This window comes from Pezoporus occidentalis, unplaced genomic scaffold (genome assembly GCF_034315485.1).
Source record: "Pezoporus occidentalis ecotype Australia unplaced genomic scaffold, CSIRO_AGI_Poc_V1 ctg12, whole genome shotgun sequence".
Classification (NCBI taxonomy): Eukaryota; Metazoa; Chordata; class Aves; order Psittaciformes; family Psittacidae; genus Pezoporus; species Pezoporus occidentalis.
The window spans coordinates 1,831,935-1,854,595 of NW_026912994.1; the positions used below are offsets into that span (position 1 = coordinate 1,831,935).

General features: G+C 39.1%; 1 protein-coding gene and 1 long non-coding RNA gene across 8 annotated transcripts in view; both read left to right on the plus strand.

Annotated features, from left to right (window-relative positions):
• The window catches only part of ZRANB3 (zinc finger RANBP2-type containing 3), a 494,211-nt gene that overhangs the window by 504 nt on the left and 471,046 nt on the right, over positions 1 to 22,661 (plus strand). For 3 of the 7 annotated variants that reach the window (XM_062605938.1, XM_062605910.1, XM_062605881.1), the window contains exons 1-2: positions 103 to 173; positions 8,047 to 8,205. In XM_062605938.1, the coding sequence (XP_062461922.1) occupies positions 8,054 to 8,205 (152 nt within the window). In that variant the 5' untranslated portion in view covers positions 103 to 173; positions 8,047 to 8,053. Of the gene's footprint in view, positions 1 to 102; positions 174 to 8,046; positions 8,206 to 22,661 lie in introns of those variants that run through there. The other 4 variants (XM_062605920.1, XM_062605928.1, XM_062605899.1 and 1 more) reach the window with 4 other exon arrangements.
• Positions 2,582 to 5,751, plus strand: LOC134156916 (uncharacterized). Its single transcript, XR_009962127.1, has 2 exons — positions 2,582 to 3,044; positions 5,642 to 5,751. It is a non-coding gene; the product is annotated as an uncharacterized LOC134156916 (long non-coding RNA).

The window sequence follows — 22,661 nt, forward strand, 5'->3', positions numbered from 1 at the left end:
GGGGCGGGAGGGTCACAGAAAACACAAAAAACGCTCCTGGGACGCAGAGCCGCCGCTCGCGCAACGGGAAGCGCGCGTTTGGGCTCCTCCACTCTCCCCCGCGTCATTTCCGGGCGGCGGCGGCGGTTTGATCTTAGAGCCCGCGAAGGTGTGAGGCAGCGGCGGTAGGAGCTGTGAGTGGCGCGGAGGGCACGGCCCGAAGGTCCCCGCCTGTCAGCAGCCCCGCAGTGGAGCGGAGATCGGGAGGGTCCTCTCCAGCCTGTTCCTGCGCGGTGTCTGGGAGGAGGCGGAGGGCGGCCTGGTTCTTGCCTCACAGGTGGAGGCTGGGCCGGGAGTGGTGGGATGTGACGCGCTGAGGGGCTGCGCGGGCAGCAGCGGCGGGGTGTCTCCTGGGTGGGACTCGGATACTGCAAAGGGGCGAGGTTTCAGGTGGCGTTTCTCAGACCCTGTTTGTGTGATAAGGCCTCGTTAGTCCTGCTCGTTCTGGCTGCTGCTGCGTTATCACAGCATGTGCTCGGGTAGTTCTGCTATTGCAGGACACCCCTGTACAGGGAATGTTAAAAACTGAATAAATTCCCCCAGGGCAGGTATTAAGGTGATTGTTTTCCTCAAGGCACTGGCTTGTGGAAAACCTGCTGTGTGCTAGAGAGCTTTGTTCTGTCTAATTGTTTTTCATGTAATTTTTTTTTTTAAATGCTCTATTCTGATAACTTGGTTAGTTTTTCAATCGTTTATTATTGCACCATATTCTTTTACAGTGGAAAAATGATTGGATCAGTCGGCCAAGGACCCGTGATTTTCTTTGGGTCTTACATTCCCTATTAAGTTTTTTTGAACATAGAGTTGGTGAACAGTTGAGACCATGAAGAGGAAATTTATGAAGCAAAGGCTTGATGGAAATACTCATTTGTTTCAGGCATCTGTTACTGAACTGCATTGAAAGGATATACTTAATGGCCTATAAAAATAAATACTGGGTTTATATTATGATCATCTTATGCTGACAAACAGCTATTACAGAACTTAAATAGCCTTTGAAGTTCTTGTTGGTCTTGCACCCAACCTTCCAATAAAAAACCATATCATCTAGGGTATTATCCTCAACAAACTGGGTCTCAGTACAGACCTCTGAAGGAGAAGTGTCTGTAGTGAAATGTATAGCATTTAGTAGTAGTATAGTCAGCAGTGACAGAAAGAATTCCAGATTTTTTTTTTTTTTTAATTTTGTTTTACAGATATTTTTACTGTCCTTATCCCTCAGGGGTTACTTATTTATCCAGATCATTTGTGAATTCATTGAACATAATAGAAGTTGGAGCAGATTCCTTTAGAATATTGCTCATGATATTTCTCTTATATACAAACAGTCTATCTGCTCGTATTGAAAAAAAAGTTTCAGGGCAGTTTTTTCACATGATGGCTTAGTTTTCATAAAAGTTTGAGGGACTTTCTTAAAACTTTCCCTGCGAATTACTGTACAAATACATTTGTAAAACTGTTTAAATTTCATTAATTTTGAAAAATCGTAGAAACTGGACTGCACCAACAGGTTTATAGGTACATTGTTATAGATCCCCTTCAAAAACACTTAAGCGGACTTGAAAGAGAAGACCCACCTTTGCAAAAGGCATGTTGATTCCCACCAAATAGATGCATTTATCCTGTGTTCACAAGTTCTGCACTTCATTTTTCACTGTTTTTTATGCATAGTAAGAGAGTTCTGCTGTAGATCCATAAGTCTTCCTCGTTCCTCCTTTTAAAATTTGGGATCATTGACCACTACGTAGTCCTGAGATACTAAAGCGGTTTTAGATTAAAAGTTAGTGAGTTTAGGAATTCAGCTATTTCATCCTTGGTTTCCTTTACAGCTTGAGAAAATCCTGTACAGTTTTTTTTTTTTTTTTTACTCATGCAACTTCTGTAGCCGAATGCACCCTATGCATGAAAATTTAGGTCTCCACACCAAGCCTTTTAGGTCTATTTTTTCTGAGAAAACTGACATTCCGGAGCTTCTTGTAATCTAGAGATGTAGGAAGATTGATGGGATGCATATTATAAAATATTAAGGACACAGAAACATGAAAAATTGTAGCTAGAGAAAACGTGCACTGAAGCTTCTCTCTCTTAGTTTTCTAATCTGCAGTGGGTAAAACAACAGGCACAAACTTGTTTTCTGTCACACTGATGCTTTTTTTTTTTTTTAAGGCTAGCTTTATTTATTGCTTTTGCTACAATAGTGTAAATTATTGATTTGTCTTAAAACAGAATAGAAGTGACCACTACCAAAGTCATTGTACACAAGCAAGGCAGCAATTCTCAGTATAATCATTACCGTAGCAAATCAGTAAAAGGAAATTTTGTGGAATTTCTTTCTCTGTATTCTTTCATTGTTGTTCATTCTCGTTTTCCACACAACCAAAATAGATCTTTCATAAGGTCAGTATAGCTTTCACAGTGCCTTCTGTAGCTATGGATATCATAAGATAGTGCTGCAGGTATGAATATAGGCGGAATATGGATTTTTTTCTCTGCTGTTTATTCAGGAATCTTGACAGAGATTTGAATCTTCAGTGTGTGATCATTATAAAGTGCATGTTTACAATAACTAAATTTAAAAGGTTTGGGGAAGAACTATGTAAGTATTGTTTAAAAAAGAAAAAGTGCCTTTTAGTTATCTAAGTTCTTAAAATTTCGTTCTGAAGTGCTTGTTCACAGGCAGTTGTATCTCAGGCATCAAATATTTTCCCTGAGGTATTCTTTCACTTGAATTCCATAGAATCAACCACAAGTCTGGTAGGCTACATACGCACAGCAAATGGCAAAGTCCATCTTTGAAAGCTTGTAGTCCAAGTGAAAATAATAGTGTTGATAAGGTAAATGCAAAGGACTGAAACATAAAGTTGATAATTAGGACAATATTGTGATAATGTGATTACGCACACTACTTTGCCTTTCCAGAGAGCAATGTGTGAAAGGTTTAGTAATGCACAGTTCACACTGCTGTCTTGTGCTGTGCTAACACTATTCCTTGTATATGTGTCGTGGTTTAAACCCAGTCAGGTAATTCGTTCGCTCACTTCCCCCCCTTTTCTTGCCCTCCCCCTGCTCTCGGAGGGACGGAGAGGAGAATCGAAAAGAATGCAACTCCCACGGGTTGAGATAAGAACAGTTTAGTAACTAAGGTATAACACAGATCACTACAGCTACCACCAATGATAATAATGATAAAGGAAATAACAAGGGAAGAGATACATCATCTCACCACCAGCCAACCGATAACTCGCCCCCCCAGCCCGACCAAGCTCTGACCGATACCTCCTCCAACTCTGCAGTCCCCCAGCCCTTCCGGCTAACTCCCAGTTACCTCCTGGGCATGACGTGCTGTGGTATGGAATACCTCTTTGGTCAGTTTGGGTCAGGTGTCCTGTCTCTGCTTCCTCCCGGCTTCCCCTCCTCCCTGGCAGAGCATGAGGCTCACAAAGTCCTTGGCCAAACCAAAACATCGCTTGTTATCAGCTCCGTTCCCGAGCTGAAAGTCAAAACATTGCACTGCACCAGCTACCAAGAAGGGGAAAAATGACTGCTACTGCTGAACCCAGGACATTATCCACCCCTTATTCCATACCATTCACGTCATGCTCAGATCCCACATTTTCAATATACTCTTATCTTAGTGCATGGACCAGTCCCTATAAAGCTGCTGAATCCATCTGGTCCATGATGTCAGGCTCCATCTCTTGTAACAGTCTTCCAGAGCAGGAGAGACTGTGTGCAGTGTTCACACTCGTGAATAACCTGGGCAATAGTGTCCATTGCTAAGTCCACCCCTCGATCATGAGTCCATCTCTGTGTTGCATCTCTGCTCTGATGGCCTGAAGTGCATTGGGCCCACCAGGCTCAAAATAATTCACTGTCCCCTTCAGCAGTTTCTGCAGCTTGTTGCTGGGGACTCCATACAGCTGCCTTCCATCTCCGATGCTTCCAAAGCACTGGAGGGGCCCAGTGGACTAGATACTTGCCCATACTGTCCCACACACCCTGCCACTCATGACTGTCCAGCCTTGGAGAAAATCGCTTGGTCCCCTTATATCCTCGTCTAACCCCAGACAAGACCCAAACCCGACTCTGCTTAACTTCTGAGATCAGACAAAATGGTTGTGGGTAGAACACAGCCTGTGTGTGTGCCAACATGCTGATCCCCATCACAATCAGCAGGCAGGTCCCAAGGATGCCCAAAGGCCATTCAAAACCTTCAGAACTCTCAGTTGATGCTGCTGTACTTGTCACTGGGGCCGGTGCAGCTGCTGTGCTTGCCGGCTCTCCCACCGCCAGCTTCTCTTTTCCTGAGTGCAGCTCTTCCTCCTCTGCCTTGCTGGGAAATGCTGCGTGGTCTCCTGCATCCTCCTGGGGCTCGGCGGGCGGCTTCCGGGGAATGCTCTCGGCCGTGGCGGGGCTGGGCTCGGCCGCGGGGCTCGGCTCGGCCGCGGGGCTCGGCTCGGCCGCGGGGCTCGGCTCCTCCGCCGCCTTTTCCCACTGCTCGGCAGCCGCTTCCTTCCTCTCCTCGACCGCCCCGACCTCCTCCACCGGCAGCCGTCCCCTCGCGGCCTCCGGCCCCGCTCCCGCCGCCGCTTGCTCCCCGGGGCCGCTCTCCCGGGCCGCTTCAGCAGCCGCCGGCTCCCGGGGCCGCTCCCCCTCGGGTCGCCGCAGCCTCACGAAGATGGAGAGTAGGGTGAGGGCCAGGACGGTGAAGAGCAGCCGGACAGCCAGGTACAAGTCCACGGCCACGTCCGTCCCGCCCTGCTGCTGGAGCCCGCCCGTATTACAAGCCATTGCCATAAAGCACAGTGAGACAAGAACCTTAGCCCAGGCCCCATACTTGATAAACACTATCACAGCAAATACCGGCTCTACGTAAGTTACAACATTCTGAAGCTGTGAGATCAACAAGAACAACTCTGAGAGCCAATAAATCAGCATTGTGATGAGTGACTATTAATCCAGTCAGATCTGTCGTTATCTCAACCCTTCGTGCCCCACGTTGGGCGCCAAAAAGAACTGTCGAGGTTTAAACCCAGTCAGGTAATTCGTTCGCTCACTTCCCCCCCCTTTTCTTGCCCTCCCCCTGCTCTCGGAGGGACGGAGAGGAGAATCGAAAAGAATGCAACTCCCACGGGTTGAGATAAGAACAGTTTAGTAACTAAGGTATAACACAGATCACTACAGCTACCACCAATGATAATAATGATAAAGTAAATAACAAGGGAAGAGAATACATCATCTCACCACCAGCCAACCGATAACTCGCCCCCCCAGCCCGACCAAGCTCTGACCGATACCTCCTCCAACTCTGCAGTCCCCCAGCCCTTCCGGCTAACTCCCAGTTACCTCCTGGGCATGACGTGCTGTGGTATGGAATACCTCTTTGGTCAGTTTGGGTCAGGTGTCCTGTCTCTGCTTCCTCCCGGCTTCCCCTCCTCCCTGGCAGAGCATGAGGCTCACAAAGTCCTTGGCCAAACCAAAACATCGCTTGTTATCAGCTCCGTTCCCGAGCTGAAAGTCAAAACATTGCACTGCACCAGCTACCAAGAAGGGGAAAAATGACTGCTACTGCTGAACCCAGGACAATATGTTTTTATAATAGTTATTGTTCACTGAATATAGGCTTCCTTAATTATTCACCTACTCTGTAATTAGTTGCCATCCATTAATTTTTCACCTAGAGAAAAAAATAAAACCTTTTCTATATCTGGATTCTGTGTTGCTGCTTTTTAAGATAGATCTGCAGTGTCAGTTTGAACCTTACTAGTAACTGATGCAAAAAACATTTTTTATGGTAGTATTGCTATGTATAATGAGTCATATGTGCCTCCTCTAATTCAAATTTATGCTTCTGAAACTGCATAGTTTTTATTCAATGTTTCAGTGAAAGAATCTTGTCATAATTTGGTTCAACATAAAGTTAATTATGTGAACATTTCATTCTCATATTGTCACTCACAACAAGCTATGTAGCAAGCTGATCAGAAGTGTATAATTTTCTTTGCTTTTACAGCACAGAAAATCATCACAGAAAGTGAGTCAGAAATTTCCTTTAGGAGTGAATCGCAGAACTCAGTGTTGTAAAGGTTTGTCAGGTCCACCAGTCCTGCAAGCATACGTGTTGATTGGCTCTGCAGAAATGTTTAGTGTTTGGTTTTTGCCATCAGTCTTGCAGTACTTTAATGAACTTCTAAAGAAAAAGAAATACCCTGTGGAAAATATTGTGGTAGAACTATTGAAGTGATTACCATTGCTTTCCCAACAGTTAGAGCTAAACCATTTCTGTTTCCTCAACTGAGAGTAAGTCAGTATTTACCAGAGCTTTCTAACTTCTTCTCTCTTCTTTACAATGCATCTTTTGGGCATACAGAGGAAACCAGAGGCTTTCCTTCGTCTGTTAAGCAAAATTCAGTGATGAGCATGCATCAAAGAGTCTTGATACTGATAATAGTACTTTTATCTGCTGTTGAATATTCTAGAGGCCCAGGATGCCAGAATAACGTTTCTTTAAAGATATGAGAGAGATTGCACTTAGAAAAGTGGAAGGGGAAAAAAAAGCCATAGTCAGTAGTACAGTCACAATTAGATGATACAGGAAGTCTGGCTTGCAGAAAAAAATAATCCATATTTCCTTTCTCTATAATCAGCTATTTCATTGCCATTGAGAGGGCATCCATCTTTTATCTCTGGACAGGTTATGTTCTAGTCAGTGGTTTATATCAGGAGGTGGTTTAGCAGCACTTGGGTTTGTCTCTTGTTAGGTTAGGATCTTGAGTGTGTGACCTGATATGAATCTAGGGAGAAAAGATCCTATCTTTTTTCTGATGGTACCAGACTTACTTGAAAATTGGGCTTTCTTTGCCTTGATTGTGCTATTGGAAGCACAACAGCAGCCTCTTTCCAGCCATGGAGTTCTTCCTGCTGTGTGAATCACTTCCACTGATCTAGTGAGGAACATCAGGTGGTCAGACCCTTGAGTTACATTTTTTTTGAGAGTAGGATTGAAACCATGTTTATACAGAAGTCCTTAAGTGTGTGTATATACATGAGCTCATGTCTTTCCAGTTAGGACTCTTGCTTTCATACATGTGCAATAGTATTTCTAGGGCTTTATATGTTTGAAAGCTTGTTTGGTAGTACAGTATCTACTGTTACTTATACAAGAAGCTTTTTTGGTTGATAATGTTTGTTTCTATGATCATTAAGGTAATCCTGTTCATCACACAGGCCGTGAATCCAAAATAATTAGGTAATGCTTTGATGTAAAGGTTTGGTGCTTTCTTCATGTTTAGTTAGCACAGACTGCTACCGAGCTTTTTAGCCATTTGTTTGTTTAAAGTGTAGTGAAGTTATAAGAGAACAAAAGCTAGTATTTCATCTCTGATCCTGTCCCCTTGGACAAAAATGATGAATCCGTGTTTTTAGTCTGAAGCACAGTATGAGAATTTTCATTGAGGTCTTTACTCCTTTTTTTTTTTTTAAGTGGTTTTTTGTTTGTTTGTTTGTTTTTTTTCCTTCCCCCAAACTGGGTGTATTTTGCCCTTTTTTTTTTGTAATTTGATTCTTAGGATTAAAAATTTTAGAGGACTCTTAGTTCCATCATCAGAAGATTAAATAACCTTTTCTTTCCTGTAACTTTTCTGTGAGAAAATATTAACCAGAAAGAGTTATATTTTAATGTCTATAAGTAAGCTCTATTTGAATAGCAAATAACTTTCATCCATAAACAGGGAACTTTCTTAACTGTTTCGTAGCACTGAAGAAGTGATACATGCAGATCTCTTCATACTGCTATAGTTAGACTATTTTGTTGATACTAGGGTGCTGGGCTCTTCCATAATATGCATTGATTTATGCTTTCTAGGAAGAATTCTCAAGACTTGAGAAAAGCTATGTAGATACTGAGTATTTAAAGATGGAGTGATTATTATTATAGTTCCATTCTGTCACATAACTGCAGGCCTGTCTTTTAAGTAAGACACCTTCTTTTGGTGTTGTTTCCCTCAGGTTCACCATGGCAAGTACATTGCAGGACACAGCTACACTTGAAGATTCTCAGTCAGAAAATGTTGATGCTAAGCTGTCCTTTCTACCTGAAAGACTGAGAAAGAAACTGCTTCCTTTTCAGGAGAAAGGCATCATATTTGCACTTCAGAGAAGTGGCAGGTAAAATCTTTATTGTGTCATATACTAAAAATAATTATTTCAGGTAATAATATCTTAATTTTTACACAGGCTGTACAATACCAGCAGCTCTTAGGTGTGTTATATTACAGAAAGCTTACTTAAACTATAAGATAACATGGTTTAAAATGAGGGTTTGTTTAGGGCTTTTTATTTTTTTCCCAGAAAATGAAGAAATGTTTAATAATGCTTTATGGAAAAGCGAACTGTAGTATCAAAGATCTCATGTAAGAGGAGGTTGATATCAGTACCATCCTTTTTGTCATGTTAATAGAGAATTCTTAAAATAAGTTAATTCATATTTGTTTCGTTAGTTCTTAATGGCGTGGTAGAGCTGTTAAGAGAATGAGTAACAGATCTTGATGCATCTGTGTGGTATTCTATTTTAAATTTGGTACAATTCTGGCGTGTAATCAGAGTGTTCTGGAGCTCACTGAGCTGCAACAGCAGAGCAGAAGAAGCCTTACAGAGTCCTCAGTTAGCAAGTGCAGCAACTGATAAAGTAGGCATTTAACAACTAAGTACCTGATAAATCAGAAAAATGGTTTATGCAGCAGGAAATATTTTGCTGAGTCAGAGCATGCTACTGGTTTATAGGGCAAAGAAAAGGGAAATACTATTTCTACGTTTAAAAATTTTAGAAAATTTAGGCAGTTGCAACCTAAAGCCATGAAACAACTGCATGTTGTTCTCTTCAAAGCAATGACATTTTAGAGGTCTGGCACGAATGAAATCATTTTAGCTTAGGTTTTAAAGAAGTTAGTTTCTGATACTTTGCTGTCTTGCTCAGAACAAGAGGTTTAGGGCCTCAGGGGGTTCCTTGCTAACATTTGTGATTTTTTGGCAGGAGAAAATAAATGTGTCTCTCTTTTGCTAAAGGTGAAAAATTGGAAAGAAAGTGTTCATCTGCAGTTCTTGCAATTACATGGAACTTCTGATCAATTAAAATTTCCTCTGAAGTTTTTCACTTTAATTCTATTCATTTGGGCAAAACCTTTCAACAGTTATTACATTGGTGTCTTCAGGGAATGAAGCATGCCATCTGTTCTATGCTGCCAGACTAGGAGGTAGCAGAGCAGAAAGATGAGCCCAGCCACTAACATGCAAGCCTGAGATGTAAAAAGCGTTATGCTGTTTTGGCATTAATTTCTATTTGAGCACTGGTCATATTAGGCACTTCCCTGCTGCACAGTGTGACTGTGAAAATGAATGCAGACAGTTTTAATTGATGGCTGAGACTTCGATAGAATAGACAGCAAAGTCTGCACTGGAGTTGAATTTAATAAATCCAAAGCCCTTAGCTACCGTATTTTGGTTGACCTGATTGTAATAAAGGGAAGTGAGGCTTACATAGTATTCGATCAAAGTGCATTTGTATATACACATAGTGAAATTACAGAAGACGCTAAATGCGTGTAGTTTCTTAATTAGGAGGCTAGTGGATCTGTTCGAAAGTAGCATAATTTTTTGCAGCCTATTATATAATATTGAAGTTCCTCAGGAAGCAGCTTAACTGTAGGACTAGATAAATTTTAATCAGATGTTTCATTCTTTTTGTTTGAGAAGTAACAGTTGCCTACAATAAGTATCTGAACAGGTTTGGAATACCTAGGCTAATGACTGTCAAAATGAGAATTAATTATTTTCATTAGGGTTATGAGCTTTATGTTACTTTCTTTTCTTGAAACCTCTCATTAACCAAAAACAATTGAGTAGTATGGTGTTGATGGTTTTACTGTGACATGTATGGAAGTATTTTCATCATTATTGCAAGAAACCTTTATTTCTTGGCATGGCAAATTCTTTATCTTAGTTGAGTCAAATTGAGGAATTGTGTGCACACTCTCAGCCAGCCTCTATGTAAGTAAAATGTATTAAGTCAAACTTTCCTGAGGAGTATTTTTTAAGTCTGTCCCTTGCTCAGGTAGATCTAATTTTCTTCCTGTCCCAAAACAGAGAACAAGAGCCTCTGCTGCTTGTAGCTGAATTTTCTTATTTGTCAGCCTTTGGCTCACCCAAGTCTTTTCATTTTGTGTACGCCATAATGATTTAAGCCTTCTTCCAGTATTCCCAGTGGTATATTTTGGCAGGGTCTGGTACTTTTCTATAGAAATGTCATTTGTAGTTTTAAAAAAAATATAAACATGGGACTAGAAGTAAGCAGTATGTGCATCTCCTCAGGCTATGTACTCTCTTTGCAGTCATCACGTAGTCCGTGTTTTGCAGTAGTGGTAGGAAACTGGTGCAGAGAAAGCATTCTGTTGTTGGCTGAAGAGATTTAATATTATTTTAGGTTAGACAAGCACCCCCTGTGAGAAGGGGCTTATTATTAGAACAAACTTTTATTTGTAGTGTGGAAGGGGCTTAGAGTAAGCTATTAATTCCTTTGTCTTTTCCTGGAGGGTAAAATAAATACGCTGTTGTGATTTGTGCTTTTGGTTCATTTGTAAATGAATTAAAGGCTTTTTCAGTGCATGCTCCAAAGGAATCATGTAGACTAACAGAGGCTACCTTACACTTTTCCAGAACTAATGATTTTAGACCCAACAAGATAGTGTGTAGTTAACATATGCTAAGATAACCTTTTAGCTCACAGACATGTCTTAAAGGTAAATAACTGCATGGCTGCTTACTCTTTGCTAGAGATTATTCTTCAGAAAGGCACTTTTGAATAGGTACCTGGGATAGAAACAGTGTTTGGTCTTCAATGTGCAGAGAAGACGGGTGCACACAAATTCTGACCTTGAAAACTAATCTATTTTTATGCTTTTCTTTCAGGAAAAGTGTAAGTTACTTTTTAAAAAGGCATTACTGTGTATTTATTTATTTGTGTGCTTTAAACTATCTTAAATAGAAAGCAACAAACTTCACCCAGGACCAAAAACTCTTAGCAATGGGCTTAGGGAATATTTAGGACTGTTAGGGTCAGTTGTGTGTATGCTGTTGCGGGGCAGAAGTGAGTGATTCTCTCTGCTCTTTGCTGGTTATTGGTCATAGTTTGGGCAGATGTGGGCAAATCCCCATTTCCTAAGAGCTCAGGATAACCTAATCACTTGCAAATGAAGAGGCATAAAGTGAAAACCTTTAAGATGTCATCTTGCTTATTGGGTTTAGTTGTTCTGAGCAACAGTGTCATTTTCAGCCCTATTTTATTCTGAGGCAGACTTCATAATGAAAACCTAAACAATACTGAGAAATCACTGACCAATATTCAGGTGTTAGTGGAGGGGAGGTGGCAGTATCAAAGCACAGTGCCCTGGAAAAAGTGGTAAGTTTGGGCAAAATACCCAAGATGCAAAGATAATGCACAAATGGCTTGATTGTACTGATAAGGATTGTATTCGGTGTCTTTTGAGCACAGATCTCTCTTTGGATATTGATGATTTTTACTGTTACTTTTACTAATATGTATCTTTCTATCATGTATTCTTGTTTTATATCCTCTCTTTGTAGAAGTGTGCAACATCTGTCTTGAATTACAAACAATTTGTTTACCTGAATATACTGTAGAAGTCAGAGGCATGCTGTTGTTTGAAAATTAGCTCTCTTGCTACTGGATAACATGCACAAATTGTATCACTAAATGCTTTATCAAGTTTTATAATAAACACTGTCAGCATGTGATTTGCAAACATCATTACTTAGCATTGCTTGCCTTCTTGATGGTATCTGAAAAAGATGCCTTCAGGCACACAGAGAACATTTTTCCTAGAAATGTTGGCAGAACAATTTGTTTAGGTTGTCTTCCTTATGGATGTGAAAGAGGACTTGGAGGTATTTACCACTCATGAAATTAGCTTTTCCATTATAATTATGCATACAAACCATTTTACTGGGGTAATCTAGTTTCCTGCTGTATTTTTTTTTCACTTTCTTACATGAGGATCAAGTGCATTAATACTATAACTTCTAATTTTTTGTGGGGGATGGGGGTATATATCAATTGGTCTAAATATTGAAATGCTTATTAATATGTTTACCAGGATCTGTATTTTACTAGATAATTTTTGCTTTATAATGGTACTTTTTAGGTTTTAGAGGTAATACGTTAAGTTATATTTATGTGTTCTGGAGCATGTGACTTTTAGTTTCCCCCTTTATGTTGGTTTGTTGTTTATTGAATGTAGACACAGTAAAAAAGAGGTAAATGACAATGAATGGCAGTAATATGGTATAGAGTTCCAATCTGGCATTAAGAGCTATCAGTTTTAATGAAAGGGTATTTGTCTTGTTAGGCAGTAATTTTCTAGAGTAAGAAAAAATTGTAGTCTTTAATGTTGTTTTGGATAGTAGGCTACAGATAATCATTATGATAGTGAGCTTATTAGAGAATGGAGTCGAGTGTCCCCTATCACGAGTCAGTTGCCTGCACTTCGAAGTAGTGCATTTTTTCCATTGATTATGTCTCATCCGTAGCAAGCTACACAGGAGAAACATATAGTTAATTCTTCATTATTTAAAACAGATTTTTAGTTTAAAGACTTTATCAGTCTTTATAGAAATTAACTCCCCCCTCCCACCCTCAAAGTAGACCAGAAAAACAGGCTAAAACCAAAATTTAGCTTATGAACACAGCTAAAAGGTTCTAGCTCCAGTTCCTCACTCAAAAGGTAAAGTCTGCTGAGGTTTTAGTAGTTGAATCATAGAAATGATATCTCTTTGGCAAGAAGCAAATAGAAATATTTAGAATTCCCAGCCATAGTATAGCCTTTTGTAGGGTCAGAAATTTCTGATATAAGTCATATTTAAATTATTAGGTGAATTTCCACAAATTTATTTAGCTTCCTAGAGTGTTAGTAGGAAGGAGTGATGAGAATTCACAGAAATTGAGTCGATATCTGCATCACTGTAGACGTGCATTCCTCCCACCTTGAAATAAAAATTTTCAAGTTCTCAGAAATTCTTATTCTGAATCTGCTTTGTTGTATCTCATTCAGCCTGTCTGAACATAAAGACACCCCTCTATAGTCTGCACGACCTCTATAGTCTGCATTGGGCAGGAGTGGGGAGGGGTAAAAATGTGTCTTTTAATTGAACGTTTTAGATCTTGAGGGAGAGGTTAAGCTTTCTTTGTCTAGACTCTGAATTAGATAGCCTGAATTAGGTGAATTCTTCTGTATTTGCCATTAAGGAGTATGAAAGGTATCCTTCCCATTTGAGCTGAGTGTCTAAGGAAGGTATATTTCTGGCTTATGGATGCTGGTATAATAAGAGAAAATAGGTTCAGTCTCCATTTGCTTCCATGCACATTTTAGTTTGTGCTAGAGCAGTAGGTCCTTTTCTCTTACACTTCTATTTAACTACTTTTCCCTTTTATTTTTGTAATTTTAACTGAGTTTAGTTCTGCTTTTTATGTTGTCTGTGAATCTTTTTCTCCTGTATAATGCCACTGTTGCTTTCTTGTATTGCCTTTTTAAGTTATTAGAGCTTTACCTTTATCTTTACTACTTTTTGATCTTTGATTACTGATTGGTTTGCTTTTTTAGTGTATTTCTTTTCTCCAGTTTCTTGTCCTTGATAGTAGCTATGTATAAAAAAATATCAGAGAGGAAAACAGATCTTTATTCCCTTTCCATTTTGAAACACTAATCCTATATGCATCTTTACGTATCTGTTACTGTTTACATCTATTTTTTTTGTCTTTTGTTTGAAAGGTCACAGGTTGCTGCAAGTCTGTGTTGTGATTGAATGCAAGACTAAATGCTTTCTACCATTGTCTAAAATAATCTATTTTTTCAGAATCAGCTACAAGGTTGAAAGGAACACTTGCCAAAATTTTTTACAGGTTACTATTGGATTGTTCCCCTGTATTATATCTCAGTATTTCTCTTCTGAAAGGTATGGCATTATTTTCAGTTTAGTTTTGCTTTACTCTTTTCATTTCTTAAGTCCTCACAACACTGCAGTCTATTAGTTTACTTCACGTCTTAGTTTAACTTGAGGAAGTAGCATACAACTTCTTTTATGCAGTGAAAATAACCATTGATTTCTAAAGGGAGAAAAATGTAACAGAAAAGGTTGGCATGGAGAGTTCATATTTTATGGAGCTATAGCTATTTGATAATTATCAGTATATCATCATTACTTATAAGATTACGTACTGACTATGTTGATAGTTATTCATATTTATGGAGAACATTTATAAGAAAAAATTTTCTTCAAGTTTTATTCATACTTTGCCATATTGTACTGAATAAGTTGCTGGAAACCCTAGTTAGCGTTCTGACTATTTCTTTGCGAGCATGTAACAGTGACTGTCTATCATTCTTATGTGGTACATGTAAGGATGTGGAACTGGTTTAAGTACCAAACAGAATATTCTTTAATGACTCCAAATTCTGTAGTATTGCTGTTGTTGTGAGACTGGAGTTCATTTAAATTCTTGCTATTAAACTTGTGACCAATTTGATCTTAAGGTGGAGAGTTCAGAGTTTAACATGAAGAAAGTAAATTCAAAACCAGACAAGATGAAGTTAATCATAGTCTTTTCTGGGAGATCTGCTTATTCTCTCTGTTACACTGGCTTTGACAGACACCAAATTACTTAAATTGCATGTTAGAAAAGGAAATTCACTTTTTTTTTTTTTTTTTGAGGGGGGAGGCATTTTGGTGTGTGTTTTTTTTTTTTTTTTGGTTGGTTGGTTTTTTTTGCTGGGGGTGGTTTTTTTGTTTGGAGTGGGGTTTTAGTCATGTCTAGGATTGCTTCTAGGAATGTTTCTCTTTTATTTTAATTTGTACTTGGTGACTTGCAGCATCAGGTGCCATAAACAAGTGTCTCTATTTGTAGATGTTCATAGAGAGCTGAGGATAAAACAATTGTAATTTTTTAATGTGATTTCTGTTTGTAGTCTCAGTAGATTGTAGTTAGATATTCTTAAAGAGATGTTTGAAACAAGCCGTAAGTCTCTTGCTAGATCAAGAAATAAATCCCTTATTCCAACATATTCAGGAACTAATTTTAGATATATGAAATGAGGATCAAACAGTTAATACATTTCAGCAATTAAATGCGGAGTATTTCTGCGAGTACTGTGTTTTTAAAGAAAGGTTTCTTTTTTAAAAGACATTGGTTTGTAATGTTTCAGAGTACATTTTACATCTGAGAAGTGCTGAGAACTAACTCACAGGATGAGGTTCAGATACAGGAAGTCTGAATGAGAAACTGAGCCAAATTCTGCAGAGCTGTCATGGCCAAGGAGGCTTGTTTGTAAGTGATGCTGGAGCAACTGGGAGGTAATTCAAATGGAACAAAAAAATGCATTGTCAGAAAGCAAATGTAGAATGTCATTTGGGAGAAGAACTTTTTGAGGTAAAAAAAAAAATATTCAAGAACAGAAAAAAGCAATGGTAGTAATCTGAGGAATTACCTGGGTTTAAACATGGACTTTTAGCAGCAGGAATAGAAAAGAGATTTTTAGAAATGAAGAGCACAATGTGTTGGGCAGAAGACCCAAGTAAGACTGTGACTGTAGGTAATAGGTTGCCAGCCGTGATGGAGAGAGTGGAAGTGAGTTTAGTGTTAGCTGTGTGGAAGTTTGCAGGGGGAGAATCCACAGTGAAAAAATTGGTGTGTTTAAATATAAGCATCAGGGAAAGGGCAGAATATAAGTGATCAGTTTTAAGAATGTGAGACAAACTAGTTTCAGGCAAGTGAGAAAAAACAAGGTCTTAAGCAAGTATGAGTCAGATTCTGACTGACTTAATGGCAGTTGGAAGGAGAGGGAGAACAGAGAGACATAAGAGCAAACTACCCCAAAGGTAGCTGGGTAAACAATTAAAATCCACATATTTTATGATGTCTTTGTATTGTGTTGAAGGGGGAACCTGTTAAAGGAGATAAATTAATTTAGAAAAGAGCAGCATAATTGCTTAGTTCGGAGACACATGTCAGGAAAGAAGTAGGATATTCTGTCAACAGCTAAATGGGTGGTTTTTGAAGTAATTGAAAGGCACAAAAGTATTTTGAAGTATTGGTATGGAGAAGGAACAAAGTGTAGGAGGAAACTTAAGACTGGCTTTGAGAGCCTTTTATACTGGAGGGAAGAGACATTCAATCTGGGAACTGTTGAAAATGAAGAGACTAGATAATTCTTTTCCTTATTTCCTGATTCAGCTAACTTTAAAGAGGAATAACAGGAAGAGAGTAGTTCTTCTGTAGCTTTTGCACTGCAAAGCGCTGTAGAGGGAGGGTCATTTGGGAATGCAGAGCTTATTGGAAAAGCTGTAATAAGTACCTACATTTCATTGAAAGTCATTAGGCTGCATACTAAGGAAGACCTACTGTTGATCACAGGTATTTCAGTCATGCCGTTAATACCAGGGTTAAGGTTTATAGCTTATAGGCTGTCAGTAGTTGAAAGTTGTTGATGTTTTTCTTACAGTTCCAATTAACTGAAGTCAATTTTTCTTGCACTGAATCAGCTGGTGAACCAGTTTGTCTCTGAAGCCAGTGACTGAATAGGTAAAGAGTTTTCACTATCACAATTAGGTGTCATCTTGACTAGAATTTTTATCAGTTAACAGTTCAATTAATATATTCTAGAAACCTATTGAATTGTCTGAGCTTAACTTTCACCTTGATATGTGTTATTCCATATGTCTTGGTCAAAGCTAAAATACTAGAACACGCTGGCAAATATGCTCTCATAGCTTTCAAATCTCAGTAAAGCATTTTAGATGATTTGTGCGTTAAACATTGAAGAGTGTGGAGAAAAGCATAAGACAGTACAACCGTTCTCTACCCTCCAGAGAAACATTAGCACCTCAGATAATGGCGATTAAGCGCATCTTACGTTAGATTAAGGATTGGCTTTTTATTATATAGGGTTTTTTAAAATACCTGGTGTAGTTCAAGAGCAAGGGTATAATCTAGCTTAATCTTCTGGAGATCTATTTTTGGTGAAACAACCTTGATCATTATTGCAAGGAAGTGAGCTCTCTTTGTTCTAGTTTTAGGACTGCGTGCTGTGATTACTGACACACAAATGTAATGGTTGCTTGCGCAGTTTTATATAAAAATGTACTAAGTTCAGATTCCTTAAATAACCCTTGGTTAAGATGTTAGTGCTAAAGTGTTGGCTTGTGAGTAGGAGGTAAATTATATGTTGTAGCGTTATATAAAACTGACTCACATGAGTAGGTGAGAATCCCAAGAATATCAGGACACCCACATTAGTGAGAGAAAGATGCAAGCTTCCTCTGTACAACATGTTCCAAAGACTGCATTAACAAAAACAGCTTTAATTCATTTGAGTAGTAACAAAATTTTTCAGTGTTTTAAGAAATGAAATGCTACTTCTTTGACTGTTTGTCTTGGAAAATGCACTTAAAAGTGAAGGAGTTTGTTCTGAAAAAGTTGTGTGCAGTTCTACCTTTTTTTCTGGATAAATAGTTGTTGAAAACAAATCAAGAAATCAAATTATTCCCACAAGCAAGCAATAGGTACTTTGGATTTCTATACCCCTTTGGCTTTTAATCCTCCATGTAAGGAAGCAGAATTGCCTGGTTTAGGGAGGTTATTATTGCCCACTATTTCTGTATTTACAAGAAACCTCTAGCACAGACTGTAGGACTTTGTAGGATTCTTGTTTGTATAAACCTTAGATACATGTCAGTGTGCTATTAATTGGTATTCTTGCAAGAGTGAAGTTCAAAATCAGATTGTCTTTGCAAAGATACCTTGCTGAAGGAGCCATAATTTATATAAGAAACTTTAACTGTATTTTTTGCTTTGTTAATATCGCTGACATTTCCAAAGGGGTGACCTGAATGTGACTTGGATACACAGAAATAGAAATTATTTTGATTAAAACAGTTTTTCTTCCCTGACACTCGTTTTATGAAACTGTTTTAGTATTAATCTCTTTCTGATACAGACTATTTTCTCATGGCTATATGACATATGCCACATGAGCTTACCCTTAGTTTCCTTCTTCTTCTCCAGTCAACTCATCTGCATAAAATTTTAGACATCTGCTTCTCCTTCTGCTTTGCAAAGTTGGTTCCAATCTTCTTGACATCAGCACAGCTAGGAGCCTATTCTGTGCTCTCTGAGGTTTGAAAAATTATAATTTCTGTCCTTCTAGAGGCAGAGCTTTTCTGACCAGAGCTTTCCTAAGGCTAGGTTTTGTCTTACTTTCTTAATTCCTTCTCCTGTTTTTTGCTAACTTCTGATTTGTCTCGAAGGCTTGCTGTGGTAAGAATCTGTAAGCACATCTGTAAGCACACCTTTGCTTGGTCATTGATACCTTTACAGGACTGTTCTGATGATGCATGCTAACACCTGATACCTCCTTCTGTGGTTCTGAGTCATCTGACTAGTCTCTTAAATTACATGATTCTTCGCATTTAGAAGAAAGCTTCAGACACAATGATGGGTTTTGTGTATAACCTCAGGTGCTTGCACTTTGGACCTTTGTGCACCTGCAGTGAGCCAATACAGTAGACTTCTTGCTGTCTTCTCTGCATGCATATTCACTTACCAGGATACTTTCTCAAATAAGCTTCCTGTTTTGCTGTTCATGTTTGCTTTTTAATGGAAAAGGTAGTTTTATTTTAAAGCTAATACATCTCAAAATGAAAGGGGTTTTAAATCCTAGTGGAGACCAGACTATGTAGTTTCCTTCTATTTATGAAAGATACTACTGTCTGAAGCCCATTGCTAATCCTAAAACTGCAAAAGGGTTACAAATAGTAGGAAGATTGTAGCAGCATCTGCGACACACTCTGGTGAGATTCTAATGCTTTCTGTTAGGAAAAAATAGCAGATTTCCTTGATAAATGGACAGATATTCAAATGCTAGCCACAGGATTCACTACGAAGAAGGGAAACATTTAAAATTCAAATGGGAAAGAATCTGAAAGACTTTGCCATTGACTCTGGTGCTTTTTGCCTGGTTGGGCTTGGCTGCTGAGAGTAAGTGTAACTGAGACATCTAAAATGATTTTTTTTCCTCTGCTTTTCTGAAACTTTTGACCATGTGGGCTGAGCTTATAACAGGATATGAAACTGTGTATCATAGCTCTGATCTATATTCTCAGATAGAGCTATTATTAAGGTGTCATATGAACAGATGGGATATGAATGATGAAGCTCAGATTGGGTAACTACCAGTTGAGAGGAAATGACTAATTGAACTTCAAAGAACAAGAAGTCTGTCTTCTTGCAGTCAAAATACATGAAACAAAAATACATATTTGTCCCTTCAGTGTAGCTGAAGATCTGTTTCTTCTGCTCTGACAGCATGGAACCTTTATGTTCCTGTTGGCAACTTGTCTGACTGCAATAATATAGAACATCCTGAAGTTTGTTTTAAATAGAGGCTGCATATTTTTAAGATTATGTAAAGCAAAATGTGAAGTATTGCTTTTTAACAGATTAATGCAACTATTAGATCTAAGTTCTGTGTGATTTCAGCTATAATGACAGGAAAGTTCTTTACATTTAAAATCTAATTGTGGTGATTATAAATGGGAAACAGTTGATGACTTCCCTCTCAGTAATATAAGCTATTTTTTATTGCCCTAGAGTCTAATGAAAAGATTTCGGACTTCTCATATTTTGTAACTACATTAAGCAGGCATTTTAATGTATTATATTCTAAAACTGAAAGCTACAGAGGATAAATGCTCTAAAATGCGTTCAGTCATAAAATAATTTGAGTATCTTCAGCTTACACTTAAAATAGTTTTATTAACTTCTACTTATAAACTTACTTTTTGTGTAATTTCAAAACTTCTATCAGGTGTGTCAGTAATGTGAATTAATTGGCAATTTTCAAACTGTAGCACTTTAGGAATTGCAGTATAAACAGTGTGAATCAAAGCAGTGGTTCATGTTGCTAACTGTCCTAACACAGGACTTAACACCTTCAGATACTCTTAACTGAGCTTTAAAAACAGTTTTGTGCACCTGATTAATATCAATCTGATGTGTGTAGCTGAATGTTTGAATGACTAAAAAACTGTGTGTGTTGCAAGTATAGGAAGAAAATCCAAGCTACTTATGACAAAGCATTGACTGGGGGAAGACAATGAATACTTAACTAAATAGTAAAATATCACTATAGATATGTAACTTCTAAGCATATGGGTGTTTCTGTCGAATCTCTCCTTGTGTTGGTAGTGCAGAAACAAGGAAGATAAAACTGTGTTGATCACTTTACACTGATGATCTTTTAAGAGTGGTTATTTTATAGATAAAATGGTGGCAGATACTCTGTACTTGATTTACCAGCAACAACATGATGAGTTTCTATAAATATTTATAAGCTGCTACGTAAGAAATTTCACTTCACTTAACTGGAAGTTAAGACATGAAAAGATACTCTATACCAGCAGAGATTCTGTGAGCACAGTCTTAACTGGAAGTTAAGACATGAAAAGATACTCTATACTGGCGGAAGTCATTGCTAGACCACTCGCCATCATCTTTACCAAGTCCTGGGAAACGGGAGAGGTGCCTGAGGACTGGAGGAAGGCAAATGTCACTCCGGTCTTCAAAAAGGGCAAGAAGGAGGACCCGGGTAACTATAGACAGCTCAGCCTCACCTCCATCCCTGGGAAAGTGATGGAACACCTTATCCTTGGTGCCATCTTAAGGCATATCAAGGATAAGAGGGTTATGAGGGGCAGTCAACATGGCTTCACCAGGGGGAAATCATGTTTGACCAATCTCTTAGCCTTTTATGAGGAAATAACACGGTGGATGGATGATGGCAGAGCGGTGGATGTGGTCTACCTTGACTTCAGCAAAGCATTTGACACAGTCTCCCACAGCATCCTCACAGCTAAATTGAGGAAGTGTGGACTGGATGACCAGGTAGTGAGGTGGACTGCGAACTGGCTGAAGGAGAGAAGACAGAGAGTTGTAGTCTATGGGGCTAGTTGGAGGCCTGTAACTAGTGGACAAGGGTCAGTACTGGGACCGGTATTATTTAATATATTCATCAGTGATTTAGATGAGTGTTTCAGCAAGTTTGCTGATAAATATTGACACGCCAGAAGGCTGTGCTGCCATCCAAGACCTGGACAGGCTGGAGAGTTGGGCAGGGAATAACTTGATGAAATATAACAAGGGAAAAGAAACCCCAGGTTTAGGTTGGGGAACGACTTCTAGAGAGCAGTGTAGGGGAGAGGGACCTGGGGGTCCTAGTGGACGACAGGATGACCATGAGCCAACACTGTGCCCTTGTGGCTAAGAAGGCCAATGGCATCCTGGGGTGTATTAGAAGGGCGGTGGTTAGTAGGTCGAGAGAGGTCCTCCTTCCCCTCTACTCTGCCCTGGTGAGACCCCATCTGGAATATTGTGTCCAGTTCTGGGCCCCTCAGTTCAAGAACTGGGAGCTTAAGCAACCAAGATATTAGATAGGGGTGACCTTATAAGTGTCTATAAATATATAAAGGGGGAGTGTCACGAGGATGGAGCCAGGCTCTACTCAGTGGCAAACAATGATAGGACAAGGGGTAATGGGTGCAAACTGGAACACAAGAGGTTCCACTTAAACTTGAGAAGGAACTTCTTCTCAGTGAGGGTGACGGAACACTGGAACAGGCTGCCCAGGGAGGTTGTGGAGTCTCCTTCCCTGGAGACATTAACTGGACACATTCCTGTTAACGTTATCTAGGTGTTCCTGCTCTGGCAGGGGGATTGGACTAGATGATCTTTTGAGGTCCCTTCCAATCTCCAGCATACTGTGATACTGTGATACCAGCAGAGATTCTGTGAGCACAGTCTGAAAATGAGTGCAAAAAGAAAAACAGAACAGCTTCTTATTCTTCAGCAGATATTCATAATCAAAATTTACGTGGCGACACTTTGCTCTAGTGAAAAAATCTACTTTTATGCAAAAAAAATCTCATGGTTGATGTGTTTTTAAGGCATTTTATTTTAATTGCTATTCATCTTCTGATTGTCAAAGCAATTTGTAAATCACTCTGAATTTCTTCATTTTTGCTTGTTATCCTGAAAAAAAGAATGAGAGTCCAAAGAGTTAGTTCACATATGCCAATGTACAATGCAGTTGGGTCTTACGTATTCTGACTGATTTTTGTATGTCTGAGCTGGCCTAATTAGCATTTCATTATTTATGCAGTTCTACTAAAATGTAACTTGATATACTGAGAAATACTGTATTTGTCAGCACAAATTGGCAAGGAACATTCGTATTCCTGTCCTCTTTACCACATTTCCTTACTACCAGATGCTACTTGGATGCAATAGACTCTTGGTTATTGCTATATTTGTACATTTGCCCTGATATCCTTATACTATATTGCTGAAGGTGGTCTTTGGTTTATTCTTGAGATGCCTCTGCTCTGTAGCTAACTGATACAGTCTTACTCATTTTTTACATTTGTGTAAGGAGTTTAAAAACCCCTGCAACACTAGGTTGTTGTGCATTCCAACTCATTTCAGGCTTCAAACCGTTTTTAAAAAA